This window comes from Filicampus tigris, chromosome 10 (genome assembly GCF_054856515.1).
Source record: "Filicampus tigris isolate MCC_2025a chromosome 10, RoL_Ftig_1.0, whole genome shotgun sequence".
NCBI classification, from domain to species: Eukaryota; Metazoa; Chordata; class Actinopteri; order Syngnathiformes; family Syngnathidae; genus Filicampus; species Filicampus tigris.
In genome coordinates, this window is record NC_141226.1 from 20,085,410 (window position 1) to 20,113,363 (window position 27,954).

A 27,954-nucleotide genomic window follows, 5' to 3' on the forward strand; every position below is an offset into this window, starting at 1 on the left:
TCCGGGATTATTTTCCAGTCGGACATGTTACGGTGGAACCACTCTAATAGCAAGACATAGCACAAGTTGTTCAGTTCGCCTCCCTGTAATCTTAGGGCTGTCTGTTAAACTCTCTCCGTGGGTGGTTTATCTAAGACGTTTTAAGGTCATTCGCTGTCCAATCACAACTCTTCGTCTCCCGTTGACTAAGCAGCAGTCTTGTGGATTTATGCTACGTGCTAAATGTTAGCCGAATGCTAACAACTCTGACAGCAGCCCATTCAATTTTTACATGTGTTGTCCGGTAAGAGCTCACCCGGGATTCAGGAGTTACTGAGAGGTAAACATTTTCTACATTTCGTGTCATTCACCTGCTTTGTCTTGTTGACGCGTTACTGTGCTGTACATTCTGTCAGGACTATCTTTGATGAACTCACGTCTCATCCCATATGGAATAGCAGAATAGCCCAATGGTTTCCTCGCCCTTTCATACATTTCATCATTCACCAGACACTTTTCTTTGCAGCCTTTGTGTAATATTCCTCTCAATGTGACGGTGTTATACATGTACATTTGAAATGCGGGATTGTAACTGTTGTGATGACACCCTCCATATGGCTGTAAAGCCTCTCGAAAGACTTATTTTCCTGATTATATGAGAATTTCTTTATATGTTAGGTATTATTTTTTAGGGCAGTAGTACAGTTGAGTATGTGGTTGCACGTCTGTTGCATATTCGGTGTCCTGGATCATTGTTGTGCTATTTTGCTATAGAAATGGTAGCAAAAATTACGTTTGTTTTATTTCACACACAGATGTTTGTGTGATTTAAATAAGTTGGTGTCTCTTGCAGTCATCCCAAGCAGACAGAATGGAGCTGCAGGCAGTGATGATGGCAGCCGGCGGGGGATCACGGATGACCGACCTGACGTACAACACCCCCAAAGCGATGCTTCCGGTTGGCAACAGGCCCCTGATATGGTACCCGCTAAACCTGCTGGAGAGGGTCGGCTTTGATGGTGAGAAGCAGGTCTACACGTACCTGTGTTGCTATGATTTATCTTTATTTCTGAGCATGTTAATTGTAACCTGCAGAAGCTTTCAAACCTCACATGACCAAACCTGGAAAACAGGTAAACTGTGATTGGTTACCTGAGCAACTGTGATGTCATTTTCCAGAATATGTTCTATGCAGGCCTCCCGGACTTTTAGTCTTTGTTCAAAATAAAATGAAGTGCAAAATAATACAGATTCAACTGTTAACCATGACACTATGACTACTAAGTTGGAAAATAAGCCCTGGCACTACAGCTGAAAAACTTGTTGCCATTTAAGTACTGTATTTAATATCACATTTTTTTAACCCATTCAAAATGAGAACACATTAAATTGATTAAATATAAAATACAACCATCCAGAGGAAAAGTCCCATTCATATTATGAAATATTGGTACATACAAGTACAAAAAACTAGGTAACAGGTGCGAATAACATTTTGTATAATACACACGAGTAGGTAAAAGCGCTGTTTCCTGTATTGCATACAACAGGAAAAAAACAGACATTATTAATGCACAGAATAATAACATTCTATTTTTCTCAGTCTATGAAGCAGGTAAATGTCTAAAATAAGTATATGCTTGAAATACCAAAATAGAGGAAGTCATCATACCACCAAAATTGACTCAGAATATAAACGTATACATTTTGGTAACAACACATTAGTAATACACTCTTAAGTATTAATCCCAAACTTATTAACATACATTAAAGTATAGAAATTGCATCTTAATGGGTATATAAGATGATGGAAAAATACGCTCTCACTGCCATGCAGAAATTGAGTTAGCAAGATCTGTGTGCAGTATATATATCACTCTGCTTGTTTCATAGCATGGACATTACAATTATGATCCTTTTCGGGCTATATTTTCACCAGATTGTCAGCACTTCATCAGCCATTGTCAGGTGTGTGCATCATTCCTGACTCCACTTAGACTGCAGCGTTTTGGCCTCCTGTGCTGCAACATGCGGTCGGTCCAGAAACACTTGGCTTATAAAGTAATTTGTTGCAGTGTGCTGTTCTTGCCAGTAAACAGGGCTGCTCATTGTAAAAAGAAAAAGCCTGGTGCTTCTCACTGCCCTTAATAAAAGTACATTTCAAATATAATCACCATGTGTGGCCAGCACTTTTTTTACTGTGTGCAGCCAGCTAGCCAAAGGCCTGCAATTTACTTTTACTAGGCTGACACAGCGAGTGAGCAAATGCATTACACAAAACATTTTATATGATAAGCTAGCAATACTTAAACGCATTAAAGAAGTCTGCTCATGTTATTATCTACTTAAAGCAAAGCTTAATTTTGGTGGTTGAAATGTGCCATAATCAAGTTGGACATCTAAAGTGACCTTATAGTTATTAAACTGAGACCTGCTACACCCAAGTAGTGCACTTCATTTTCCTCAATTGCTCCGAGACACAATTCATCAAAAATCAATTCCACACAATTAACAAGAGTTGTTAATCAATTATAAGAATACCATTCTATCTCTCGTTAAAAAAAATAAAATCATAATAATACACGGTAAAAAGGGGACTCAGGCAAAGTGTGATTATATATGCAACACATTTATTGCCCTTTCAGCAGGACAACTGATTACCGTACAAACAGCAGTATGTACAATCTTACTGGTTTAAGCAATCACGCATAAACATGACTGTTTTGGTCAAAATAACTTGTTTTGCTTCCTTAATGGTCATTAAGCAGTTATTCATTGCCATTTGTTCTTTGCTTTCTCTTCAGAGGTGATCGTGATCACCACTAAGGAGGTCCAGAAGATGATGAGCACAGACCTCAAACTGAAGATGGACGTGAAGCTGAAACTGGACTATGTTTGCATCCCGGAAGATGAAGACATGGGCACGGCCGATGCTCTCCGACACATTCAGCCGAAGATCAAGGTGTCACGCACGCAAACATTTAAACAACTGTTCTCATACATGTGCAACAATGACTTAAGTTATGTTTAGTTTTATAAGTATATAGTATAAAGTACAATTATCGTAATTTCCACACTATAATCACTACTTTTTTTTTTTTTTTTTTTTTTTAAACCAAACTTTCAATCCTGCGATTTTAAATGTGACGCGGCTACTTTATGGATTTTTACTTATGAGTTTCATGCCACCAATACATTTACTCTTAAAAATGTCACACCAATTGAATAACAGAACACCATATTTGTCAACTTGTATGTTTTCCCCATATTTTATACGTTTTTTGATCATTTCAAATTGTGTACGCCGTATAACAATTTTTGTACGGGTTTTTTGTTAGACCGATCTCGTCTTGCCCATTTCGGCTCTAATCCGGAGTGTCCGTTAGCGATTCCGACAGCAAACTTCAGCCGACTTTCACGAGCAAAGTCCCCTGCCGAAACGACGATGATTTTGGAGGCGGACCTTGGTGGAATCTCAGATTTATGAGGAGAAAAGGCTAGTCAATCTGGGCATGCACAACTCTGTGTCAGCAGCTCCTTCCAAACTACGAGGAATAAATTGCAAACTTCCGCCAGTACATTGAAACCAAGATAGCCTAGCATTCAATGGGACCTGATGATATCATAAATACGGACAAAGTACCTTTGACAGTTGACCTGCCTCTCACCCGGACAGTAAATAAGACTTCCACCTATGGTGATTTCTAAACGGATAATGATGCCAAAGAAAAAAAACACTACAGAAAGGAATCACTGTGAAAGTCAACAAAAAAGGTTAGATGGTAGAAAGTCTAACGAAGGATTGGCTAGTGCTACGGTAAGCGACCGGGGGAGATTTTTTTTCCCACAAAAAAAGCATTGCCTGTTTTGAACAGCATGAGAGCCCATTGAACAGAATCTGTGAAAGACGCCGCCAAGAGAGCAAACTCAATTCTTGCTGTGATTCCTGGGGGCACAACAAAGTATTTTCAACCATTCGGCATCAGTGTGCTTCGTATAGATGATAACGATACAGGACAGGGCTGATGCTGTATTGCTATTACGTACCATTGCACACTGGCATCAATGCAACAGCATCTCAATATGATGTTCAATCACTAGTTTAATATGATAAAAAGACTGCCATTTATTACACTGTCTTTAAAATACTGTAGTAGAATATGGCACCATATATCGTACAGTAGCGCACTAAACCCGTGTACTTGTATGTGTGTTAACAAGAATAAATAAGTGAAAAGAAGGGGTGACTATATATAGTCTTTAAAAGCATTTGAACTTGTGGAGGCAGCCATGCGTTCATTTTGCTTTGTGTATGTGGCGTATCGACACATCCTCAAACGCAGATACATCCAACTTCATTGAGTAATCAAATAAGCGCCGCTTATCAGAACCCAACACTGTCAGAAAATGCTAATCTGTGTAGCCAATAAAAGCCACTACGTCGTTGCGCAAAGCCGCCACTGGCTAAATTAGGTAGCAAACCTAATAAGCGTGAATGAATTGCACCCTCTGCTGGTTGCTTCCAAGCAGTGACAACCACCGGCTTTTTCCCTGCCAAGATATTTTGTCTACACAGCCTCATCCCACTGATACAAATGTTAGATCAATCAAATTCTGCATGCTGGACAAATTTCCTCTCCAACTCTCTGCCTCCATCAGTAACTGTCACACAGCTGTTTTAGTTTTGTTCTCTCTATAAAGATGCGTTTTGACAGGTTGAATGTCTCCCCCCCAATCCCCTCCGCCCCCCACACCGCCCTCTGGCATTTGTATGAAATCATAGAGAGTCTTATTATTCCCCCTCACCCAAGAGTTCTTTATTTAACCCCTAGTGTAACCGCACGCAAGCACACTCCAATAGGACAAGTTCCCTCACGCTCCCGTTGAGGATATTGGAGTCGGTAATCCTTTGAGCAGCCATCTAGATTAGAGGCATTGAGTTACACTCACTCTCACACTGGAGGGTGATGAGTGAGGGACCATAACCATGGCCTGCCAAATCCCAGCAGCGGAATCAATCAAACTGTCAGTCTGGTGCATGAATACAGAATAGACACACACACAAGCCCATCTCTTTATACTAACAACCTCCTATAAGGGGATTTTGTGTTACCGATCAAACAAAATACTTAGAATAATCCATCCGCACTCTCGGGGAGCAGAACTTCTCTGAAAAGAGAGATTAGAAGCAGCATATTTTATTTTGTCGAGTGAAGCCGCACAAAGGTGGATGCCTCGGCCTGATTGTTGTCAACGTCTTTCGCGTTAAGCGCAATGAGTGAAAGGCGTACTTACCGTGCGCTTTTTTGGAAGGGGGGGGTGGCCGCGGCGGGGTAACTTTTGTATGCTCAAAGCCTCTTGGACATTTTTATTACCACCCACTTTTAATCACCTGGCAGACCTGGGTGGGTATCAAGGCTGACTCAGCTTCTAGTCGGCAAATGTTTGTCGACATTCAAGCCACACGACAAAAGTTAGAGGGATGCAGAATGGTGCTTGAATGTGATGAACATGTCTCGAACAAACCTTAACAGATTTTGAGAATAAACATAATAGAATTGGGTCACTTAAAGGTTTACTCTACTAATTTTGCAATTTTCAGATGTAAAAAGTTAATATTTGGTCTATAATGAATTGGATACCTTCGTTATTTTTAATGTAAAATCAACACCTTTAAAAATGCATTTTGACACTTGCTGTTGACTGTAATGTATGGGAAGAACACAAAATGTACTGTATCTCAAACAAGAACACACAAATCTTGTCTTCCTCCAGTGTTATCACACACACACACACACACATACACACACGCACACTTCTTTCACTTGCAACTTCATTTTTCTTTTATATTCAACCCATTTCATCCATCTTGCTTTAAACTCCCCCTCCTGGACCCTCAGTATGTAAGTGAATCTTTCCATATCAAATATCTCTCCTACTACCTCCAGGCATTGCTTCTTTGTCGGTGGATCAGTTTTAAACCATGCCCTTGTTATGGCTTTCTTGCTGGCTACCAGCAACACTTTCATCAGGTATACATCTCTGTCTTGTACATTTTCCTGGTCTATATTACCTAAACACACACACACACAGTTCAATGCAAATGGTGGCTTCGCCAGTGAGAATACCAGCATCAAAATCCAGGAACCCAAGCTTGCAATTTGTGTCCTGTAAGAACGGCTTTCAGAGAGGAGGCTTAAAACAAGAAGTAAATAAAAGACAGTGTGACTGCGTGTGTGGCAGCGTGTGTGTGGTCCTGACCTGTCCAGAGATCGTGGCTGTTGAAAGGCCAGAGTGTCTCTGTCTCTCCAGCTGACTCCACTCCGCCGTCGCCTGTGAGTGTCCATGTGTGTGTTCTGTCCAGAGGATGTGTACCAGCCTTCCTGTGTGTGTGTGTGTGTGTGTGTGTGTGTGTGCGTACGTACGTGCGTGTTAAGACAGAGTGGAGAGTTGAAAGGTCTCTGGGTCGCCGCGTCAGTAGATCTCCTGCAGACGCCCGCAGCCTTGCAGCGGCAGCTTCCTGTCGCCAAGTCCAGAGCAGGCAATGCTATAAGTTGCCACCGGGTCAACGACATGACCCTTGAAACTCATTCATACGCGCTCCTCACCGACACTCTGCCATTTCTGGAGTGCACATTATGACCAAATTGTATACACCAACTAATTGTAATGACTCCTGGATATTTGATGGAATGGTATCCTTTCTTATCGCATCCCAGTCACCGTACCGCGGCGCTCCGATTTATGAATTTTTCAAGTTACAAGCCCCTGCTTGTGCCATTTATTTTGTTGCTTTGAAATTTGGAGCTGTGAGCGACCTTTGGATACTCCGATGTTTGAGTGAAGTGGAAAAAAAACCAAAAAAAAAACTGGCAGGATCTCAGGCAGTTCAGGTTCATCTGTGAGAACGCTTCAAGGTGTACTTCAGGCTCCTTGAAGTTTCTCCAAGCTTGTTTCACCGTAGCCCACAACACTGCTGAAGGAACTTACGCTTTTTCACTCTGAAATCACTCCGCCACCATCTAGCGTTGTTTGACGTCATGCAGGAGGCAGTGCTGCGGCAGCATACTCCTGCCCCTGGCGTTCTGTTGGTGCGCCGTGGCCAGGGGCGCGCTGGCCATTGGGAATTTCGGGAAAATGTGTTGTTTTTCAGGAACGGGCGGTCTATTTACAGGCCGGTCGAAAGGCATGACGGCCTCCCTCCATCCCCATCATCAACTAACTTGAGTAGTGTGACGTCCACCGTACAACACTCACTGCCCCACGGCGATTACAATTATTTATTTATTTTTACGATTACGTTGAGGTGCGTGACGGCCGGCGTTCGCACCCACCATCGCCCCCCCCCCCCCCCTTTGGGTGGGTACTAATGGTAGGATTAGTCCTCACGCTGACAGCCCGCATCACTGAGCAGACAAATGGCTGCTGTGAGCAGAGGCACAAGTTTAAACGCATTCACACGTACTCCTCCACGAACACACGTGATGTAAGTGGAGGTCTGTTAAAATGACTGATATTGCTTGCACTCCCATACTGTGTAATTGATATCTTAATGGAGTTCACAAGCAGTGTATTGATGTTTAGAAGTACTTTGGTTTAGTGCATTACTCAGTACCTGAGATACAAGATTACATGTAATGCAATATACGTAATACATATAATACTAATATACGTATAATCTATAATACGAGTACCGGTAATATACATATAATACCTATAATATAATCCTACAAAAAAAACAATTGCGGTATTTTATAATGGGGCGTTTTACTACAAAGAAAAACACAAATTGCTGATTTTTTTTTTTCAGTGTCTAGCTGCGGATAGGTCAAATAGATAGGATAGGCAGAAAAAAAAAACGCATAGGTAAACTATGCTGTGAACATGCAGGGGCTGACGTCTCTTCATTTAGTGTGATGTGTAAAAAAAATTTTTTTAAAAAGCACAGCAGGTTCCTCATTTTGAAAAACAAATCTTGTGTTTTTATTTCTAACATTCCCCCTCAGACGGACATCCTGGTGTTGAGTTGTGACGTGATAACAGACGTGGCGCTTCACGAGGTGGTGGATCTGTTCAGGGCCCATGATGCAACTTTGGCAATGCTGATGAGCAAAGCGCATGAATTCACAGAGACTGTTCCTGGCCAAAAGGGCAAGAAGAAAGCAGGTCAATAAAAAGCAGGACATTTTCCACACGATATAGTTTGTGTATTTGTATTGAAGCCGAATTGACTTTTTAAAGTGAAAATGTCATTCAATCTTTTGTTTCTTTCTCTGCAGCTGAGCAGCGAGATTTTGTAGGCGTGGACCAATCAGGCAAGAGGGTCTTGTTTATGGCCAATGAGGTGGATTTGGAGGACGGGCTATCAATTAGGAAGTCCATCTTGAACAAGTCAGTAAGATGATTCATCATTATACTGCAAATTTTATTAGAGCAATTGCCATTCCATTCATAAATAACTGAACTTCTCCAGTGCATGCAGTATAGCACACACACTACATGACTACATTCCACTTCATTAGGGGACCAGATGTTTTGGTTTCTAATCAGGCTTTCTGTGTGTGGGATATTTGTAACAGGAAGGGACCGTGAGGTAGGTTTTCATTTCCTCGTCCTAAAATGCACGTATGCGCGAGAGCAGCGTTTTGGGAGCTCGTAAATACTTCATGGAGCCAAAGCCACTGTAAATTCTGGAAAATGAGAGCAGGGTTCAGAGCAGCTGCTTGCAAGCGTCCTTGCACAGAGAACTCTTCAGCCACTGTCCTCACACAAACACACACGCGTATTTTTTCTACACAGTCTTCTTACAGGAATGAAATACATCCAAGACAACATGGTGCCCGGAAATGCATAAAAAGAGCATTTTTTGTGATATCATCATGATTTGTGTAAATATCAAACAATTACACAAGCAAACTATAAAAAGCGTACAGAGTGTTTCTATGTCAGGAAATCAGAGACTCATTTCCGGAGTTTGGGATTTCTACAAGCCACTCGTGGGTAGTTTATAGGTAGCGAGACTGTTATACAGATCAGTTTCCCTCTAGCCACTGGTCCCATCAAAAGCGCATACACGTTTTTATCATCTGTTTTTTTTTTTCCTTCCCTTTTTGCTGTGCTCACTGAACGTTTTGTGCACCATTTGTAATGTTTATTGGCCTTTCACTGAATGCCCTTGATTGATGATTGTTGAGGTTGGGTGGCCTTATCAATCAAATTACATAAAACGATTAATTCAGGGTTACTGTGGATCATTAAAAAGTCCTGTAAGGCATTGAATCCATGATTTGAAAAACAAGGCCTTAATTAGCATCAAAACGATTTCAAATCAAATCGTTCAAACGTATTAAAGGTTAACACATGCTAAGTAGGATTTTATGATTGTAAATAGTCCCAAACATAAAACTAAATTAACATTTGGTAAATTATTTTTTTAAGACTGAGCCCCGTGCTAACATCATGCAGATTTCACAGCGGAACCAACGAAACAGAAGGTATATAAATAGACTATAGAACAACTACAGAATATATTATTGCAAAGAAAATTTGGGGGTTGATCCCTGCTTTAATGCTTCATGTACTGTACAGTAAGTGCTTGTAGTTTGGTCTATGTTTTCAGATTCGCTTATGAGGCATTTTGGTTCACTTTCTCTTCAAAAAATCTCTGCAGTTAGTAAAAATAAAAATGTGATATTGTTGATAAGAAAACTCAGTACTATTCTTTGTTAGATTCTACTATTGTCATCTACAACCCGCAAAGTCGTTCCTTCATCTTATTCTCATGAGTGCAACTCATTTTGAAGTGGTTGGTTGGGAGTTAGGATGTTGAGTTGATGTTTGTGAATATCATAGCATTGTGGCAGTGACCTTTAAAGATACAGAATGAAATTGGATGATTTAGGAGGCTTGATTGCTAAAATCTTAGCTTTGGCAAACATGTCATCCCGGCTGCCATTTCTTCTTTTCCTCACTTGGCCCTGAACCTATTTTTTTTTTTTTTTTTAAACATGTTTATTTCATTATGTTACACAGGCAAGGATCTAGCTCAGTTTCCGGATCATCAGTGTGCCAGACTATCCTTGTTCCAACAGCAGTGGACCATGTGTGGGTTTAAGCTGCGTCAGATATGAGACTCAAAATAAAATGCATTAGACTGACCCGGCATTAGGGGAATCGCAGGCATTTTTATTTTGCAGACTATAAACAAATATCCTAAATAAGCCCCTTAGCCATGTTTGCTCAGCCAAGGAAACCTGACTAATGAGGGTACAGTATTATTATTCTGCAACGTCCGACTCAACATGCATTTCGGCTTACAACTAAACCGTACATCATGCCGAGTGTTTTAGAGCAAGCTTTGGCTCTTCTGTCCTGCTGAGGATTGTCAATGTTTACTAGTTGTCGTTAGTCCAAGAATTAATTTTGAGAGGTATAAAATACCTGCTTCTTCACAACAGCAACTTCTGTTGCGACCACAAGACATGCCGCTGCTTGTGATACAGGGAAGCCCCGCTAAATTGCAGTTTATCGTTCATGCCTCGGCTCTGCCGTGGATTTTTTTAGCAGATTTTTTTATTATTATTTTTTTTTTAATGGTGTGTGTTACAGTGTGCAGGCAAGTCGTGTTGTGCACCTTCACTGTAGTGCTACGTTGTGCCGCAACATGCCTGGCAGCATTGAGGTCTACTGGAAGAAATGCAGCGTAGTTAATTAAGATCAACAAGAGGAGGCAGAAAAGGTCCCCAACTAAGCTCCGGTAGTAATTGTGGTTCCCGCAGATCAAATCGATTCCTCTGAGTATTGTTGTATGCAGTGTTAAATTTGCAGTTATTTTAAGTTCATAATTACTGGAACACCGATGCAAATTTCTGTTAGCCCCTAAATGGTGTTTGCCATTAAATGTTAGCCATAAGCTAGTGGCCTTTCAGTAGATGATATGATATGGTTTGGTTGAACAGTTTGGTGTTTCTATAAACAATGTTTAATTCTCTTTTATGTGTCAGTTTTACCGTGAATTTCAACTGGGCGTGGCTAATAAACATCTTGAAGCAAGCATGCTGTGCCTCATTTGGACCACTATGCAAGCAAAATGTTATTTTTGTTTCTTCAAATTAATGTTATACGATAAAGAGAACAGGCACGAAGAAATTCTTTAGACAGTGTTGTTTTTTTAACAAGTTTAGTGTGTGTGAGAGGCAAAACTAAATAATAATTATGGTCTCGCTGACTTTCATCTTTCGCTGGTTGTTCTGGAACATATTGCTGCATTGTGGGATGGATTCAGTGTTATTTTCTTATTTACCGTCAATGTTTGACTGCTGTGACCACGTCATTTCAACAAAAGCTTATTTGGCAATTTAATTCCCCTTATTAATTTGGAAGTTCAAATAATGATCTTAAGTGCTGTTCATGCGGCAACACAGAGATCCGATGAAAACACCTGTTCTTGGTATCATCGCCCCCCCCCCCCCCTTTCTTCCGCCTGTCTGTGATGAACAGCGATGTCACAAACGCAGAGTCCAATTTCCGAGAGGAACCCACGGCACACCTGCGTAATATCTTATAAAAAATGCATTGAAAATACCCACTGGGCAGATCTTTGTGTGTGTGTGTGTGCGCGCACATGTGGTTTCATGCTTTTGAAAATGGCGTCACACAGAGGAACACACGCAGTTTGATTGATGGCATTGCGTTGTAAAATATGTGTGACCAAGCGATCCTCTTGAGTCACACTTGTCAGACTGCTCGGAGGTTTTGTTTTCCTAATCAATGCTAATTTCACCGGACAAGCTATGATGAAGTTGTTCTTGTTCCATCCAACCAGTTAAACTTCCTCACTGATGTTTGCCTACGAATGAGTGATAGATACTCTTGCTTAACCAAAATCCCACGGAAAGAAATTAACGAAGAGCTACAAAGATGGTTGATCCATTACAGGACGTCTCAGCAGCCCCTCCCCAGATTCCTTGCATGTAATGCCCCCGCGATGTGAGTATTATGGTATCACATTAGTTATCCTAAGTCAGCCAGACATTTTGTTTGACTTTATTGAATGATGGCGCTGCTGTTTAGTGCTATAGAAAAAGCATAAAAATGACAGACCGTTGATAAACTTTCCTATTAACATAAAAGTAATTGCTTTTTTCTTTTTTTTTTACTATTTACACGAACTGAGGATGGCATTTGACTGAATATGTTTGATGGATTACAGGGAAAATTAGCATTTTTTTTGTTTTTTAAATACCTTAAAGGCTTAGGCTGATGTCACTTGGCTTTTCTTTAGAGAGCCTTCTGGCTGCAACAAGTAGTGCTGTAAATGAATGTTTTGTGCGTTCAGCGGAGGGAACAGCTTGATTTTACTCAATTTTGCAGTCTCATTTTTATAGATTTTCTTAATCATTTCAATTTGGTGGGGTTGTTAGAAACATTCTTCTCTGTGGTCTATTTTCAATATATAAGGACTTTAATTGTTCTGTTAATTAAAACTGATGCTCATCCCTTGTGTGGATGTGATTAGTATATCATTCAAAGCAGGCAATTTTTTTTTTGCATACACTTTTTTTTTCTTCTTTGTCAGCACAATTAGTTGCAGACCTTTTGTCATAATTAGTAATGCTCAGATCTCAGACAGTCAGGCTTGCGGACATGGCGCATCAGTCATGTTCAAGTGTCGGGACTTGCCAGACATTCTTTGGTTCTGTTTTGGAAATGAAAATCAAGGTTTTTCGTGTCAAAGCTTCACTGTGAACAGTGAACCGCCATGTCTGCTTTTCATATTGTCAAAGCTGCATGATTGTTCTGTGGTAATAAGACACAGTCCTTTCAAATCAATAGCTTCCAACCAAAAAGAATCTAAACAGTGTGTCTTGGAAAATGTTTTAGCAATGCTCTTTGCGTATTCCATAGTTCAAGTTTGGCATCATCTGTTTTTGTAGGAAGGGCCACCCCCCCCCCGCCCTATCTTTTTTTAATTTTTTTTATTTTTACGATGTAATAATTGAACAGCCAGTGGAAGAGGAGTATGCGTATTCCATGAAGGAGTGAGTGTGGATTTGTGTATTGAAGCCTAAAGAATGATTTGGTTTTCTTTGCCTCTCGCTTCATAAATGTCACGTGTGTCCAACCCCCCCCTACCGACATAAACCTGTTTACCCCCCCACAACCCCCCGGCCACTGCCTTTAGGAAACGGATCATGGATAGTCGCTGACCGTTTTTTGATGTTTGTCCACTTCAGTCTAGGGCGGTCACAAACGAATCGTTTTAGATTCAACTATCCTATGGATTATTCCATTGATTATTCAATTGCTCTATTTTGCTCACTTGCTTCAAGACGCGATCAAATGACATCTCAGTCCCACATAATCAACACATGCTTACTGTCCCTGTCCCTCTCTCCACAGACATCCGAGGATGCTCATCAAAACAGGCCTTGTGGACGCTCACCTTTATTGCATGAAAAAAGCAGTGGTGGACTTTCTGACAGACAACAAGTGAGTGCATCCCTTTCTTCTTAATTTAGAAGCGTGACGTTCCCTGTGTAACAATCTGAAATATTCCACGTTTAACTGAACATACCGGCAGGCAAAACACTGCCCACACTCGAGCATTCACTGCTTAATCTGAAGCAAATGTTAAAGAGGGTAACACAGTGTGTGAGGCTTTGAGGCTCCTGTTAGCAGGGTATTCTACCAAGGTAGGTGTTAATTTGTTTTACAACGTGTCACTGAGGCAGGCTGTAAGGCCTTTAGCCTGTGAAGTGGAGCAGTGTCACCTGGCCGCCCACCGCTCCACACCAGTGGCTTGACTGCACCGAAATTGGGAACAAAATGTCCGCCGTCGTGGAGATATCATATGCATTCACGAGTTGAACTAAAATCAACCAGTTTTGTTTAACTCCGCTGTATCGTGTGTGAATGATAATAATGGAAAAGTGCCTTTTCGCTGGCCTCTTTTCTGTCAAAGCTTGTTCAAATAATGTGTTTTAACATTCCTGATTGTTTCTGGATGTTGTTCAAATTCCATAATTGGTCTAACGACTATTCAGTTGGGTAAAAATAACAACAGCAATGGGTAGCTCGTAAGTATTTACCAGAAATTAGTAAAATGCTTGTAGTCACAGCAAACATCACTCAAGGAATTAATCCTTTGACCGCTTGGCCAAAAGACACACGTGTAATGAAATTTCCAGCAGCCAAACACTTTTTGCACCGGCTTCACGAAACAAAATCCGCTTCTCTCAACCCACTGCCTTTCCAACACTAATCTCTTGTGGCCAAGTCATTTAAATAAGGCAATAATTTGCCAGCTTTCACATCTTTATATGCAGCCGCTATACGTCGTTTTGTTATTTGAGTCTCGCGGCTCCTCTCGTTCTCCCTTTCTCTTCCTCCACGTTCCTCCTCCCTTCCCTCCAAAAGACATGGACACAGTAACTGTTGTTTTTCTCCTGTCATTCACATGGAAATTCTAATCTCCCCCTTTAAAAGAAAGTAAGGGTGAAGGGGGTGCAGAGTGTTGGATAAGAACACAGAGCACAGCAGTCCTGTGCAGAGAGGATGAAAAAAATGAGTTACCTCCATGAGTCATCATAACTTGATCATGGAAGCCAGGGAGATTTATTCATATCTTATTTGCTATTTTTGTGCATAAAGTGCTTAAAGATGAAGTCAACCCAAACATATTTTTTTCAAGAATATGTTATATGCAGGCCCGCTAGTTGAAACAAGGCATTCTGCTAATTATTTTGTATGTGCAATAAGAGTTTTTAGCCATTTTGTCACTTCCGTCGACTAAAAATGACATCACAGTTGCTCAGGTAACAACCAATCACAGCTCACCTGTTTTCTGAAGCTGAACCATGATTGGTCGTTGTGTGAGCCCTGAGCATTTGTGATGTCATTTTCAGTCGACAGAAGTGACAAAATGGCCGCCCCCTGCGATGGCTAAAAACAGGTGGGTTTTGCTGCTTAACTCATATTCCACAAATGCAATATTAATCAGAATGCCGTGTTTCAACCAGTGGGCCTGCATAGAACATATTCTTGAAAAAAATATTTAATGTAATAAAATATTGAACTTTAAGACTCCTATTTATTTTAATGTCGGTCTGCAATACCTTTACAAACCGTGGAGCACTCTAAAGTTGGATGTTTATGTTGAAGGTGATGTTACGTAGCAGTAATGTTGTCAGCAAATGCATTTAAAGTTAAAGTTAAGCTCCTCCGCTTGACTGCAGATCCATTTCTTCAGTCCGTGGCGAGCTAGTGCCATATTTGGTCCGCAAGCAGTTTTCCAAAGCAGGGAGCAGTCCAAAACCCAAGGATGACACTGATGAGCGGAGCCAGACTAAGAGTGACAACTCTACAAACAATGGTTAGCATCACGCACACACAAGAGCACTGTTTCCTATTAATGTAACTCCATTTGCTCTAAATGAGCTCTGGACTGAATTTGTTCTACTGTATTGACAGATGTCTAATTAATTGTGTGCATACTCTTCTGTGGATATATGAACATGTTTATAGAACTGATAGAGTCTGTCTTGATATCGCACATTTCGTCATATAGTGGAGCGTAGCATTTAGCATCCACCATAACCATCGATCGAAAGGATTACTCAATTCCTTGAGGATTATTTCCCCCTTTGGATTGACTGGGCCAAACCAGAAGGAAGGGCTTTTTGGCAGTGACTTTTATCACTGTGTTTGTGCAAAAAACATGCATTGGGGTGTGGAACAATATGGTGTGTATCCTTTTGTGGGCTAGGGATCGAAGTGAACACATTGTCACGCACGCACACGTACATGAACGCACCTGTACATAGTGCAATGTTCATACATTTTTTGCAAATTGTAAGTAGATACTTGAACATTGTTTTTTTTTTTATGCCCTCAAAATTGCTTTTTTAGATTTTTTTTAATTTTTATTTTTATTTTATTTTTTATAAGAAAAGTACTGTTTACCGGTATATATCTGAGGTGTCATAAAAGCAAAAAATATTGGTGTCAAAGTTGAAGATTTACTTGAAATACTGGTAAGCCTTTTCAAGAAACCCTTGATTTCTCCGTTTTTTTTTTTTCCAGAAACAGGATTTTCAGTGACTTTTTTTTCTGACGAAAGAAGAGTCTTATCTTCCTTTTGGTAGGACCCATGTCTATATAGCCATAAAACACAATATTCAGTGGGCCTTCAAAGATGGGTCAAAATCCTCGAAAACGGCCGGCACTCAGGGGCTTCGCTGGCATTTCATGAGTCAAAGACTTAACCCTACCCTGTTGATCAAGCGTTCGATCTAGCAACATCTTGCGTTACCAGTTTTATCACTAACGGCTGCTTCTTTCTCCCATTTCCCCTGCCAGAGCTTCTCATCTCGTCACGCGACGATCGTCTCCTCCAGCTGGCCCAGGAGCGCTCCTGCTGGAACGACCATCACGGGGACATGAGCGAGGCGTATCACGGAGGTAAGCTCCGCTGCTACGTGCACATCATGGACCAGGGCCTCTGCTGCCGCGTCAACACAATCGCCGCCTACATCGAGGCCAACCGCCTGGTAAGCTGCAGCCCGTCCGGTGAGAAGATAAACATTACACGTGGGCCCTAATTAATCCCGCCCACTTTTCTTGTTCCTGTCCTTATGCGAGGTTCCCAAGCTTTTGTTCGAAGAGCCAGCAGTCCACCCTTCTGCCGTCATTTCAGAGAGATGTCAGGTTTGTGTCAGCGGTTGTTTCAACATTTTGCCTCGTGTTTCCTGGTCAATTGGGGTTGTGCTAATTGTCCTCAGATGGTCAGATGATCTCAGAGTTTATATTCGACTTTGATGAGGATTACACATGAACGTGTGCGTGTGACTATGAGTAATGTCTCTGTGCACTGTCATCTGCTCAGATGGGATCCGACAGCATGATTGGGGCTCTGTGTCAGATCGCAGATAAGACTTCAATAAAGAGGTCCACTATTGGGAGCTCTACCACTGTTAAGGAGAAGGTCAGAGTGACCAACTCCATCATCATGCACGGCGTTACCATAGAAGAGGGGTGAGAACGTGCGCGCGCGCACACACACACACACACACACATTCATTTTTTAGCTTTGAAGTGAGCTCACAAGTACACATTGAGAAAGAATTCTGCCCTCAAGGCATGTTTATAGTTTAGGTCTTAATTGTAACCTTAAATAGTACTGCAAGATTCAGTTGCTACACGCTTACTTTTCTTAATAGTGATTTCATTTTTTTTCTGCTCGCCAAGATACTGTTAACACCCCAAATTTCTGATTATATACTTATTTTCCATGTGTGGCTTCTTAAGTCAAGTCAAAATGTTGCTTATCATGAATGTGTTCTTTGCACCTTCACCGGCCTAAACATTCTTATTAATATTGCGTTTGTGGAATATGAGTTAAGCAGCAAAATACACCCGTTTTTGTCCATCTCAGGGGGGCGGACATTTTGCCGCTGTCTGTCAACTAAAAATGACATCGCAGTTGCTCAAGGCTCAGGTAACGACCAATCATGGCTCAGCTTCAGAAAACAGGTGAGCCGTGATTGGTTCTTACCTGAGCCCTGAGGAACTGTGATGTCATTTTCAGTTGACAGAAAGTTACAAAAAAGGATCCGCCCCACCCCCGAGATGGCTAAAAACGTGTGGATTAACTCTTATTCCGCAAACGCAATATTAATAAGAACTCCCACTCTTTATAGTCGTAATATTACGAGCATAAATGTATTCCGGCGTTAAAATGACCTGTTGAAGATCAGGCTGAGCCATAGATTTTATTCTTGTAGCATGACCTTGTTGGAATGTTTTGTAGATCTGAAGTCCATAAACCCAATTAGCAATTTACAAAACAACTACTTACTCAATGCGTGTTCGTTTTATCTTTCAAGAAGGTATCCAATATAAATAAAGGCTCACACAAATCGATAGAATTTTCTCATCAGTTTTCATTACCATCTCTGAAGTTCAGGAATCATACAATGATCAGATCTGGTTAGCTTTCCCATCCTTGCGAATCCTCTCACCCGAGACGGGCGATGGCAGAAAAGGGGCGCGGTCTAACATGCAGCCCTCATATTTATGTGTAAAGTCTAATATTACATCTTTATTATCCTAGCATTGCACCTTTTTTTCCGTAATTTTTTTTTCATAACATTATGACGTTATTTTTATAACAGTACGACTCCGTGTCTAATATTAGGACTTATTTTCCGAACAGTGCACCTATTTTCCCCTCATACGTTTAGGACTAAAGTCCATTGTAACAACATTTTTTTTTTTCCTCAAAGTTGAACTTTTTTTCAAATATGTGCAAACAGACTGCTCGTGCATGCATGCGTGTGTGTGTGTGTGCGTGTGCGTGCGTGTGTGTATTGTCAGATGCTGTGTAAATGGGAGGTGTCACAGGTTTTGTTTTCCATGCTCCATGGGGTCGAACAAGGCGCACTGGGCCCACAATGTGCCTATTGGTGTGCGACCAGCCAGAGGCCAGCTCCAAACAAACAGCGAGCTGCTGAAGTGAAGCACACAACATCCCAATATCTCATTTGACCGCTAATTTACTTGGCCACACCAGGATTCCCACTGCTTATGGAATTTGCAGAACACTATGAACCCTTGTTACTCCGCACAGTAAAACCCTGCGCCATTTAGGAAATGAGAGAGTGGAAATCTGCCGAGTTGCCCGAGCACATCTGAAAAACACTTTGGGCTTAGAGATATGAGTTTTGTTTTGTTTTTTTCTCCTGTCGATGAGTGCACATCTTCAGAGGTATCCAACATTGAGAGAAGTTAGATGTTTAGAAATTGGGTAAAATGTTTTAACATGATAACTTTATTGAAACATAGTTTCTCTCAGCATATCTACTTTTCCCCCTAATATGATTTTTTAATGTTTGCAACATTTACACTTGTAGTGTTTCAACTTTATAAGCTTTTCCTCAAAACATTGACTTTACTCACATCATTACAACTTTCCTCCCATCATTTTGCTTTTTTTTTTTTCTTCTAATACAATTGTCATTATTAACTGATAAAAATGGGAACATTTCCCAATATTACATGGCTTTTTCGGTATATTATACCTTTTTCTCTTTTGTAACATTACAACAATTTTTGTATTTACACTCAATATTACGTCATTGGCGTAGCAGACAACTTATTATTCACTCACCATTATAACTTCCGCCCCATCATTTTTCATAAATGTTCTTTTTAGTCATACTGATTATCCACTGAAAAATTCTGCAGAAATACCCTGACATTATGACATTTTATTCTATTATTACAATTTTCTTCATCGTCTTTTCTTTTAGTTAACATCTGTTGGTTTTCGTTAAATGGTTGAATCAACAGTTAAAGGGAAAGAAATTCTCGCTGTTCACCTTTATCCAAAATTGGATGGGCTCTTTTTTGGGCCTCCGCAAAGTTCCGGTTCAGTCGCTTTTGCATAATCATAATCGCAAAACAACCAAGCGCAACAAAACCTCCCTTGCCGAGGTAACGAGTGAATCAAATCACGCTGGGATCATCGGTGATGCTGCACATATTTCACTGATGTCATCGTGACGCCGAGTCACTCATTCGTGCAGCTGCAACAAGAAAGCGCTTGTACTGAAAGAAGCAGAAGCTACTGTAGAATTGACATGTAGATTAATCAGCTCTCCGCTCGGGCGGAAAGAGATTCACCTTGGCCTCGAGTCCGGCTCTTTAATGCACTTATTCAAAGGCTCCGCTTCTTTTCTTACTCGCTCCTTTCTCTGCCCCGAGGCCTCGACGCCATCTCCCTCCTGTCCCGCCGTCTCTGCGCAGCGCTTCTTAAAACCTCTCGAGGACCCCAGCCAGCCGGCGCGGGGACCCTCATCACGGCCACGTAGGCGCATGCACAAAGGCATGAAAGAGAGAGAGGGAGAGATGCGAACGAGAGCGGGCAAAGTAGGCTCGACTCCGGGGAGAAAATTGCAATTCTTTCCTTTCTTTCATTGGGGGACATAAGAAGGAAGGAGAAAGAGGGAAAGAAAGAAAGAGCCAATAGGAGCGGATTAGCAGACCCTGGCCATGTCGGCGAAACCCCTCGCATTTCTGGTTTCTTTGTTTGGATCTGACCAGAGCTTGTTGACAAAGCGCTGCGTGTTTGGGAAGGGGGATAGTAGGGGTCAACTTTACGGGGGGGGGCAGGAGGCGGGGGTTGATGTGAGTGTGTGTGTGTGAGCGAGAGAGGATGGGGTGGTCATGGCAAGGAGGAGCCCTGGTGTTAGTAATTAGTGGTGTTTCAGCTTTGAAACTTCTTTGGTGGTCTCTTGCTCTCCCCTCTCTCGCTAATGTTACAAAACTGGCATTCTTGTAATCTCCCATCACCAGCTACCACCACCACCACCACCTCAGTGGCAGTCGCTTAAACACACGCACCGTCTTGCACTCTTTCCTGGCTTAACCACCTGAATAAAACTGGCCAATACAAACCTGTCTGTTTGGGAGCGACAGAGGGCCAAGTGTGTGTGCGTCACTGGCCGGGCAAGACCAACATGTGTTCACCACTGGTCTCCCCAAGCTACTGAAGCGCGCGCACACACACGCACACACATTCTCCATCCCACACATTTCACGCACACATACACAGCCTCCACGTTCAGCCAACACAAGACCGTCTGTGTGTCCTCTCCAGAAATTTTTATGGCCGCTATACGGTTTGGCTGAAGGCGAGCACGCACGGTGGCTTGGCAGCGCCAGCTCAGGTGGGAGCTTGCAGCCCCGCGATGTCCTAAGACAGGCGCGCGCATGTGCCCGCTGTTGTTGTTCTTTAATATAAATGCTAATGTCACGTCATTAGGCCCAGTCGGGGGTGCCTCGATATTGAACGTTTCAGAGCAGGTGAGCGGCGCGAACAGGCCTGACGTTCCGCTCACCTCCGACGTGGCACGACATCAGTGGCGGGCGGCGCCGGGTGGAAAGCTGTGGTCGCACTGGGCCGCTCCCAGTATGAATGCTTGTAACTGTGTGGACATGGGCGCGTGTACACACGTTTTTGGAGGAATTAACAAGATCAGACCTTCCGCAGGCGCTTTAGTGGGAAAATCGTGTTTTTGACATAACAGTAAGACTTTCTTTAACTCGGGAATTTTTGGTGCATTTCTACATTTCTTTTATCGGCTGTGGGATTAATGGATCGTCCTCCGAGTGTTCTGAACTCCTGTTTCACTTGCCGTTGCAGTCATTGTGTTGAGTTCTTTCGACAGCAAATCAATTGGGATCGAATCAACAGCGCCTGTGCTGATTGCAGCCAAGTAGTGCACTCCATTTCTTGGCAATTGATAAAAGTTTCAACAGCAATCAATTCCACACAATGAACCAAATTCTTAGTCAGTTAGTGTTAAAACTGTGAATGGACATAATAAATTAATAACAGTGTTGCCTTGAGATGCGAGTGACCCAATTAAAAAAAAAATCGGGATACGAGCTGTCATTCGGCCAATTTATTTTGCGTTGACTTGCGTGCAAACATTTGAGATACGCTTGCTCTATGGGCATTGAACTCAAATCACAACTTTGCCTTTTTCTATATTAATGCTAACAAACGATGCAAACGATCAAAAAGCATCGACAGTTGCTGTGTTATAACCCTCTAAACAACAGATTTTTGAACACAGATGTTGTAGCAACAGGTAAACAAAAAAGTAACAGTACTTAGAGACAAAACGACGATTACTGCCATTGACTGAGTCACTTAAAGTTTCGAAAGTCTTCGTTTGTCTTTAGAACTGAACTCAACTTTATCTATAGCGCTTTTTAAAACCAACCACAGTTGCATGAAAAGTGCTGTACACAATATAAAGGTCAGACCGATGAAAAATATTAAAATACAAATAAAAAATAAATACGGTAAACTCAATAAAAACACTTAAAATATACTGAATTGATAACCAACACCGGCAATACTTAAGGGAAATTAAAATAAAAAAATAGATAAATAACATGATCATGTTTTTAATGCTGTTTTACAGGTGCAACATCCAGGGTAGCGTGATCTGCAGCAGCGCCGTCATTGGCCGAGGCGCCGACCTCAAATACTGCTTGGTGGGAAGCGGACAACGGATCGAACCCGCGGGTGAGCACACGGAATACATAAAACAAACATCAAATGTTATAAAATCTGCAATTTTATTGTTCATGCAATGTATTCAGATTTTTTTTTTTTCCCTGTCAAAATGATTGATTGCCTCAATATTTTTAACAGGCAGACAATGATTTAGAGTGCATAAATGTTACCATCCATCATGAAGTAAATGGTGCAAAAATACCAAGTCAAATGTATGTGTGGGTTGTCTGGAAAGTCAGTCAATGAAAGACTTTTTTTTTTTTTTTTTTCTTCCCCTGTATGATCAAGCGATTGGAATTTTTTTTCATTTCCTTAATCCTCTTGTAGCCAAAGCTATATGGGAGTATGTGAGTGTCAGTGAATATGTGTTTGTGTGTGTGTGTGTGTGTCACATTGATGGAGAGGTTAGAGAGCAAGGCCAGAACAGGACCACCCGGAATTCAACAGGAGCGCCCTCCAGCTACGTCCAGCACACACATGTACGTTCAGAGAAAGAGACGCACGCTCAGGGCACCGGACCGCTGCGCCACCTAATTGCGAGAACAATAGAGCGCTTCAGCAAACGCCACTTTTGACTCTTGCTTTGCTTTTAATCTTCGTCTAAATCGAATGTAGTTTTTGTCAACCTGTAGGAAACAATAATGCATTCCTCATTGCGGCGTTTAATGCAGACTTGATACATTTGGCAACCAAACTCCACCATTTTCATCGCTCATCCAGTAGTACTAATATGAAAAAATAACAAATATCAGTATATTCAATGTTAGTTAATAAAATATCTAAAGTGAAAGCTACTTGTAATCAACGATGATGTTGTTGTTTGTCTGAATTCCGCAACAAACATCTTAATATAGTTGTTAAAAAAAAAAAAAAAAAATCTCGTACTTTCGTTTTTGACCAAATTATCACATAATATATATAATAGTCCAGCTTCCCCACATGCAGGGCAAATACAGTCAAACATTGCTGATATCCAATTGGGATGTACAATAAAATGAGAATGTGTGGTTTTTTCAAGGGAAGTCAACTCAAAAATGTCCCCTATAGTTGAGACGCTGATTAATATATTGCGTTTGTGGAATATAAATTGAGGAGTAAAATCCACCCGTTTTTGTCATCTCAGGGGGCGGCCATTTTGCCACTTGCTGTCGACTGAAAATGACATCTCAGGGCTCAGATAACGACCGATCACAGCTCACATGTTTTCTGAAGCTGAGCCATGATTGGTCGTTACTTGAGCCTTGAGCAACTGTGATGTCATTTACAGAAGTGACAAAATGGCTGCCCCCTGAGAGGGCTAAAAATGAGTGGATTTTGGTGCTCAACTCATATTCCACAAACGCAACATTAATCAGAATGGCGTGTTTATACTCGTGAAGGCTCATGGGAAATATTATTGCAACGAATTTGGGGGGTTGACTTCCACTTTAGGTAAAGCTGAATGTTTCACATTGTCAGTTAAGCTTGTATCATAGGTAGGTTTGGTCTATGCAATTATCGTCTGTCATTTTGATGAGTATCTCATTGTTTTTGAGATCATTGTGATGAAAAAATAGGTTCCTTTTTTTTTTTTTGTGGGGTTTTCAAAGCACACAGTTGCTAACATGATATCATCCAATGCTTGCATAATTGTAGTGCGTAAGTCACGCAGCCAAAGTTCTGTCAGACAAAGACAAAGCTTCATCTTTTGTCTCTTTTATGGCCCGAACGGCGCTTTAGTTGATGATATATTTGTTTGTGTTGCATCAAGACGGGCGAACTAATCATTTTACTTGTTTCCTGAAAGCCAGCTAAAAAGTGCCACTCTATTCGGGAGTGTTTGCCAATCTTATTGAGGAAGCCAAGCAACATTTTTTTTTTTCAATTTTTACAATAGGATTCCCAATGCGTTTTGTCGGAAAGAGGTAGGGAAACTGGTATGTATACAGGAGGGATGGTAGGTTGCATGGTAATTAGAAAGGAAGGCAGGATGATAGGTTTGAAAGAAGGAAGGAAGGTTGGTCAGTTTGAAGGAAGGGAAGGCAGGATCGAAGTGGGATTTGTAAGAACGGAGGGAAAGGCGGGATGAGTTTTGCTGATGTGAAAATTAGCTTTCCCGCATTTTCAACAAAGAAATAAGAGAACTCTCCATTGTATTTTCCCCCCAGCTTAAAGATATGAGCAAACACAACTCGGCAAATTGTTTTGGCGCAAACAACTTGCTTGCTTTGTTGCGCTAACTAACATCGTTGCCATAAATGTCAATAATTTATATTTCAAAGTTGTTCCGACTTAAATGACTATTGTAGCTCCAAATAATACAAGCTGTGTTTCTTACACTGCGCTCAGTCCTCGGGAACAAATGCGCACTATGTAACGCAACGCGTTTATGTGTACAAAGCACAGAGGATTTGAAGTTAAAGGATTAACAAAACAGGAAGGGCGACTTGATAGTGACGTTCAAAGGAAGGTAGGAATCCAAGAAGCAAGGAGTCGTCCGGCGGCAGGTAGTGTGGAATGAAAGAAGGACAGTAGGTAGAGAAGAAGAATGGATGGCAGGGCGACTTGATAGTGACGTTCAAAGGAAGGTAGGAATCCAAGAAGCAAGGAGTCGTCCGGCGGCAGGTAGTGTGGAATGAAAGAAGGACAGTAGGTAGAGAAGAAGAATGGATGGCAGACAATACGAACAATGCTTCAGAGCAACACACAGCCGCAGATGATTACATTCATTAACATATTCGAAAAAGGAACAAGTTAAACGGGAGCGACAGCAGGAGTGTAGGCTGCTGAAGACATTACACTATCAGTACAGTACTTCTATAGCTGCGAGGAGCCAAGGACCACCCAGACTGTCCGCTCAGCCCCCACCCCACACACACACACACATCCACACACAGACACACACACACTGCTGTCAAGTGTTGATATTAGTGCGTGCAGACTGTACCTCTGCGCTGTGTGCTTTGAAAACACACACAAACAGCGGGTGTGTTTTGTATAGTTGTGCGTTTTGCCAGTCATGTCCATCAGTAAGCTGTCAAGACAGACTGACAGCAATTTGCATGTCAGTATGGGGTCATCCACCTGCGCTGTGGCGTGTAAAACTGTAGGCGCAACAATAACACACAAAACAGCAGAGATTTAGTTCGGATTAAGCTCTCGCATATCAATACAGTGGCGCCTTCCGATACGAGTGACCCAACTTGAGAGGTTTTGGGATACGAGCCGTTCTACGTTGACTTGCCAGGCAAAATTTGAGATCCGAGCTCTGTTTTGGTGGCAGTGAACTCAACTCATTTTGCAACAAGGAGCAGTTTGATACATAGTGAACAATTTGTCCAAAAAGATGCTTGAAACAGTTTCTCTGTTGAAGGTTACTGTCAGATTAAACAAAACCAAGACAATTAGATGTTGTTGTTTTTTTTAACGCAACCATATAGCTCACTTTTGACAATTTTAAACAAACACTGAAGGACAAAGTATTTCGGAAACAGTCACAAGTTCGACCTGTAATTCATATATTTATTGTTGGAAGTGTCAAGGGACCAAAAAACAAGTTATTTTTTTCATTAGTTGCTTTATTAATCGGCCGATTAATCGTTTATCGTAATTCTTTGAAATAATGGAACCGGCCTCAAAAAATCCATTTGAGTCCAGTACTAGTCATTACTGTCTGTACTGTATTACTTGTGTTGAATGCGTGCCCTTTAAGGGGTGTGGCCTTCACTCCTACGGCGGTCGATCTGAAATTCACCGGTAATTCAATTTCTGCTCCCAACACAAAATGAAAAATCAACCAAACGGACAAACTCTCAAGTCGGGTCACTCATATGTCAAGATCCCTCAGTTATTTGGGTTACAGACTGCAATAAATCGAGAAGCCTCAATCCCGGTGTCCCACGCCCCATTTGTCTTCCCATCCACACAGCTGAGGAAAAACCCGTTTGTGAAGAGATTCCTTCACACTAGCAGCCGCTTGGCATGAATGGAACATTATTCTCGTTCACCGTTTGCTTTGGACCTGTCCAGATGTTGGGGCTTGGACGGCTCGGACGGAGGCGTGTAGCGCGGCTGCAGGCAGACGTGCTTTCAGGCATCATCTGTTTCCTTTGCGAGGTTCAGGTAGCAGGCAGCATGAGCTAAGACTTGCCACGCCGCATCTGCTTCTGGGACTCATCTCAGATGCATTCATAAGCATCGGAAACTACGAATTAGGCTTTGTTTTTGCATTGGCAGTATGATCTGAAGGTGTAACGCCAAAAACCTCTCCTTTTATGTTAGCATTAGCTTCACTGTTCCCTGTTCGGTCCTAAATGGGTGTGGTGTTTGTACAAACTTTTCTGCATGCAGTAGAAAGTCAACCCTAACATTTTTTTAAAGAATATTATCTGTGCAGGACCACTAGTTGAAACAGGGCATTCTGATTAATATTGCATTTACGGAACATAGCAAAATCCACCCATTTTTCTCAGGGGGTGGCCATTTTGTCACTTCTGCCTGAAAATGACATCACAGTTGCTCAGGTAACAACCAATCACAGCTCACCTTTTTTCTGAAGCTGGGCTATGATTGGTCGTTATCTGAGCCCTGAGCACCTGTGATGTCATTTTCAGTCGACAGAAGTGACAAAATGGCCGCCGCCCTCGGGTGGCTAAAAACAGGTGGATTTTGCTTTATTAATCAGAATGCCGTGTTTCAACTAGTGGGCCTGCATAGAACATATTCTTGAAAAAAAATATGTTTGGGTTGACATCCACTTTTATAGAGGTACAATTTAATAAAAAGTTGTATGCAATGGAGACAGTTTAAATACAACCTGATGGCTGGTCGCAGACGTGTCTGACTATTTTTCCTTCAGCGAGGTCATATATGCATTCAACATCAGGCAGTTATCATCTGCCTCATGGAACCGATGCCCTCCAAGGTTATTTTAGATAATGAAAACTAACAAAATAAAACCAAAAACTTTTTTTTTTTTTAAATTAAAACCACACTTTACGTTTGCAAAACTAATTAAAGCGAAAATGGCAAAGGCAAGCGAAAGGCAATCAGTCGTCTGGGAGTCGCGCTCCTTCGACTGTGTTGCCTGGAAGCGACATCATCCGGTGGCAGCCAATAAAAAAGCGCCACTGAATGACACTGTGCCACTGGCGACAAGCCACCCTTGAAGCCAGTTGACGTGTTTGTTGCCACCAACCAGCTTTTGTCACTTAACTCCGCTCGAAACGCGACGCTAGGTAACAAGAACTCTCCTTTTGCCGTTCATATAAGCCACGCACCCACTTTGGCAACTTTGCAAACGAGGAATGGAAAATGGAAATCAAGACCAGCCTATCTTTATTCAAGACATTAGGCTGGTGATGAAGCATCATGCACTGAGTTTATTGTGTTTCAGTCTGTGGGCTGTTATACACTACCTGTATTGGATTTGTGGATGGTTGGTATAGGTATACGTTTTTCTAACATAGTGTAAAAAAAACCCACCTTGATAATACCCGCCCTGTTTGTTCTCTTCCGGTTTGACTATCATAGTCTTGTGCTTTGTGTCTTTAGCTGAACGGACCAATGAGGTTATTGTTGGCACAGACCAGCTGATGGAGATCTAAGTGACTTCACCTGACCGTCGCAACCTGGAAACCGGTGACACACTTTTACGCAGTCTTTTGTCTTACAATAAAAACTCAAATCCACTCAAGTCTCATTATTTTTGACATGGTGCATTTATTATCACTGCTCATTTCTAATTGCCGTACTTGATGATCGAGTTCCACTGATAGGAGTGCGGCACGCTCCTCCCTCTCTGTGTTGCCAATGTGTGTGCGTGTGCTCGGGTTCGCGCACCGTGCAGCTGTGAAAACCGGCGTTGTCGAGCAAAAGCGGTGGGAGTGGTGACCGCAGTGGAGTGG

At 41.8% G+C, this 27,954-nt stretch overlaps 1 protein-coding gene across 2 annotated transcripts; it reads left to right on the forward strand.

The window, feature by feature from the left end:
- On the forward strand, positions 1 to 27,738 carry eif2b3 (eukaryotic translation initiation factor 2B, subunit 3 gamma). Of its 2 annotated transcripts, none has more exons than XM_086043099.1 (12): positions 1 to 319; positions 833 to 998; positions 2,784 to 2,941; positions 7,986 to 8,145; positions 8,259 to 8,370; positions 13,381 to 13,470; positions 15,216 to 15,352; positions 16,339 to 16,529; positions 16,621 to 16,686; positions 16,865 to 17,013; positions 21,975 to 22,078; positions 22,479 to 22,627. In XM_086043099.1, exons 2-12 carry the CDS (start codon positions 851 to 853, stop codon positions 22,601 to 22,603), a joined length of 1,440 nt encoding a protein of 479 aa, XP_085899225.1. In that variant the 5' UTR covers positions 1 to 319; positions 833 to 850; the 3' UTR covers positions 22,604 to 22,627. The 2 variants fall into 2 exon arrangements, with proteins under 2 accessions (XP_085899225.1, XP_085899226.1); XM_086043100.1 differs by lacking the exon at positions 22,479 to 22,627 and adding an exon at positions 27,602 to 27,738 and having other exon boundaries at positions 2 to 319.
- Positions 27,739 to 27,954: the final 216 nt, after the last annotated feature.

Bases quoted from the DNA above. Each gene is read 5' to 3' on its own strand.
- eif2b3 (XM_086043099.1), top strand. From the start codon at position 851: ATGGAGCTGCAGGCAGTGATGATGGCAGCCGGCGGGGGATCACGGATG. The intron at 8,146-8,258 runs GTCAATAAAAAG...CTTTCTCTGCAG, and splicing joins AAAGGGCAAGAAGAAAGCAG to CTGAGCAGCGAGATTTTGTA. The intron at 15,353-16,338 runs GTTAGCATCACG...TTCCCCTGCCAG, and splicing joins TGACAACTCTACAAACAATG to AGCTTCTCATCTCGTCACGC.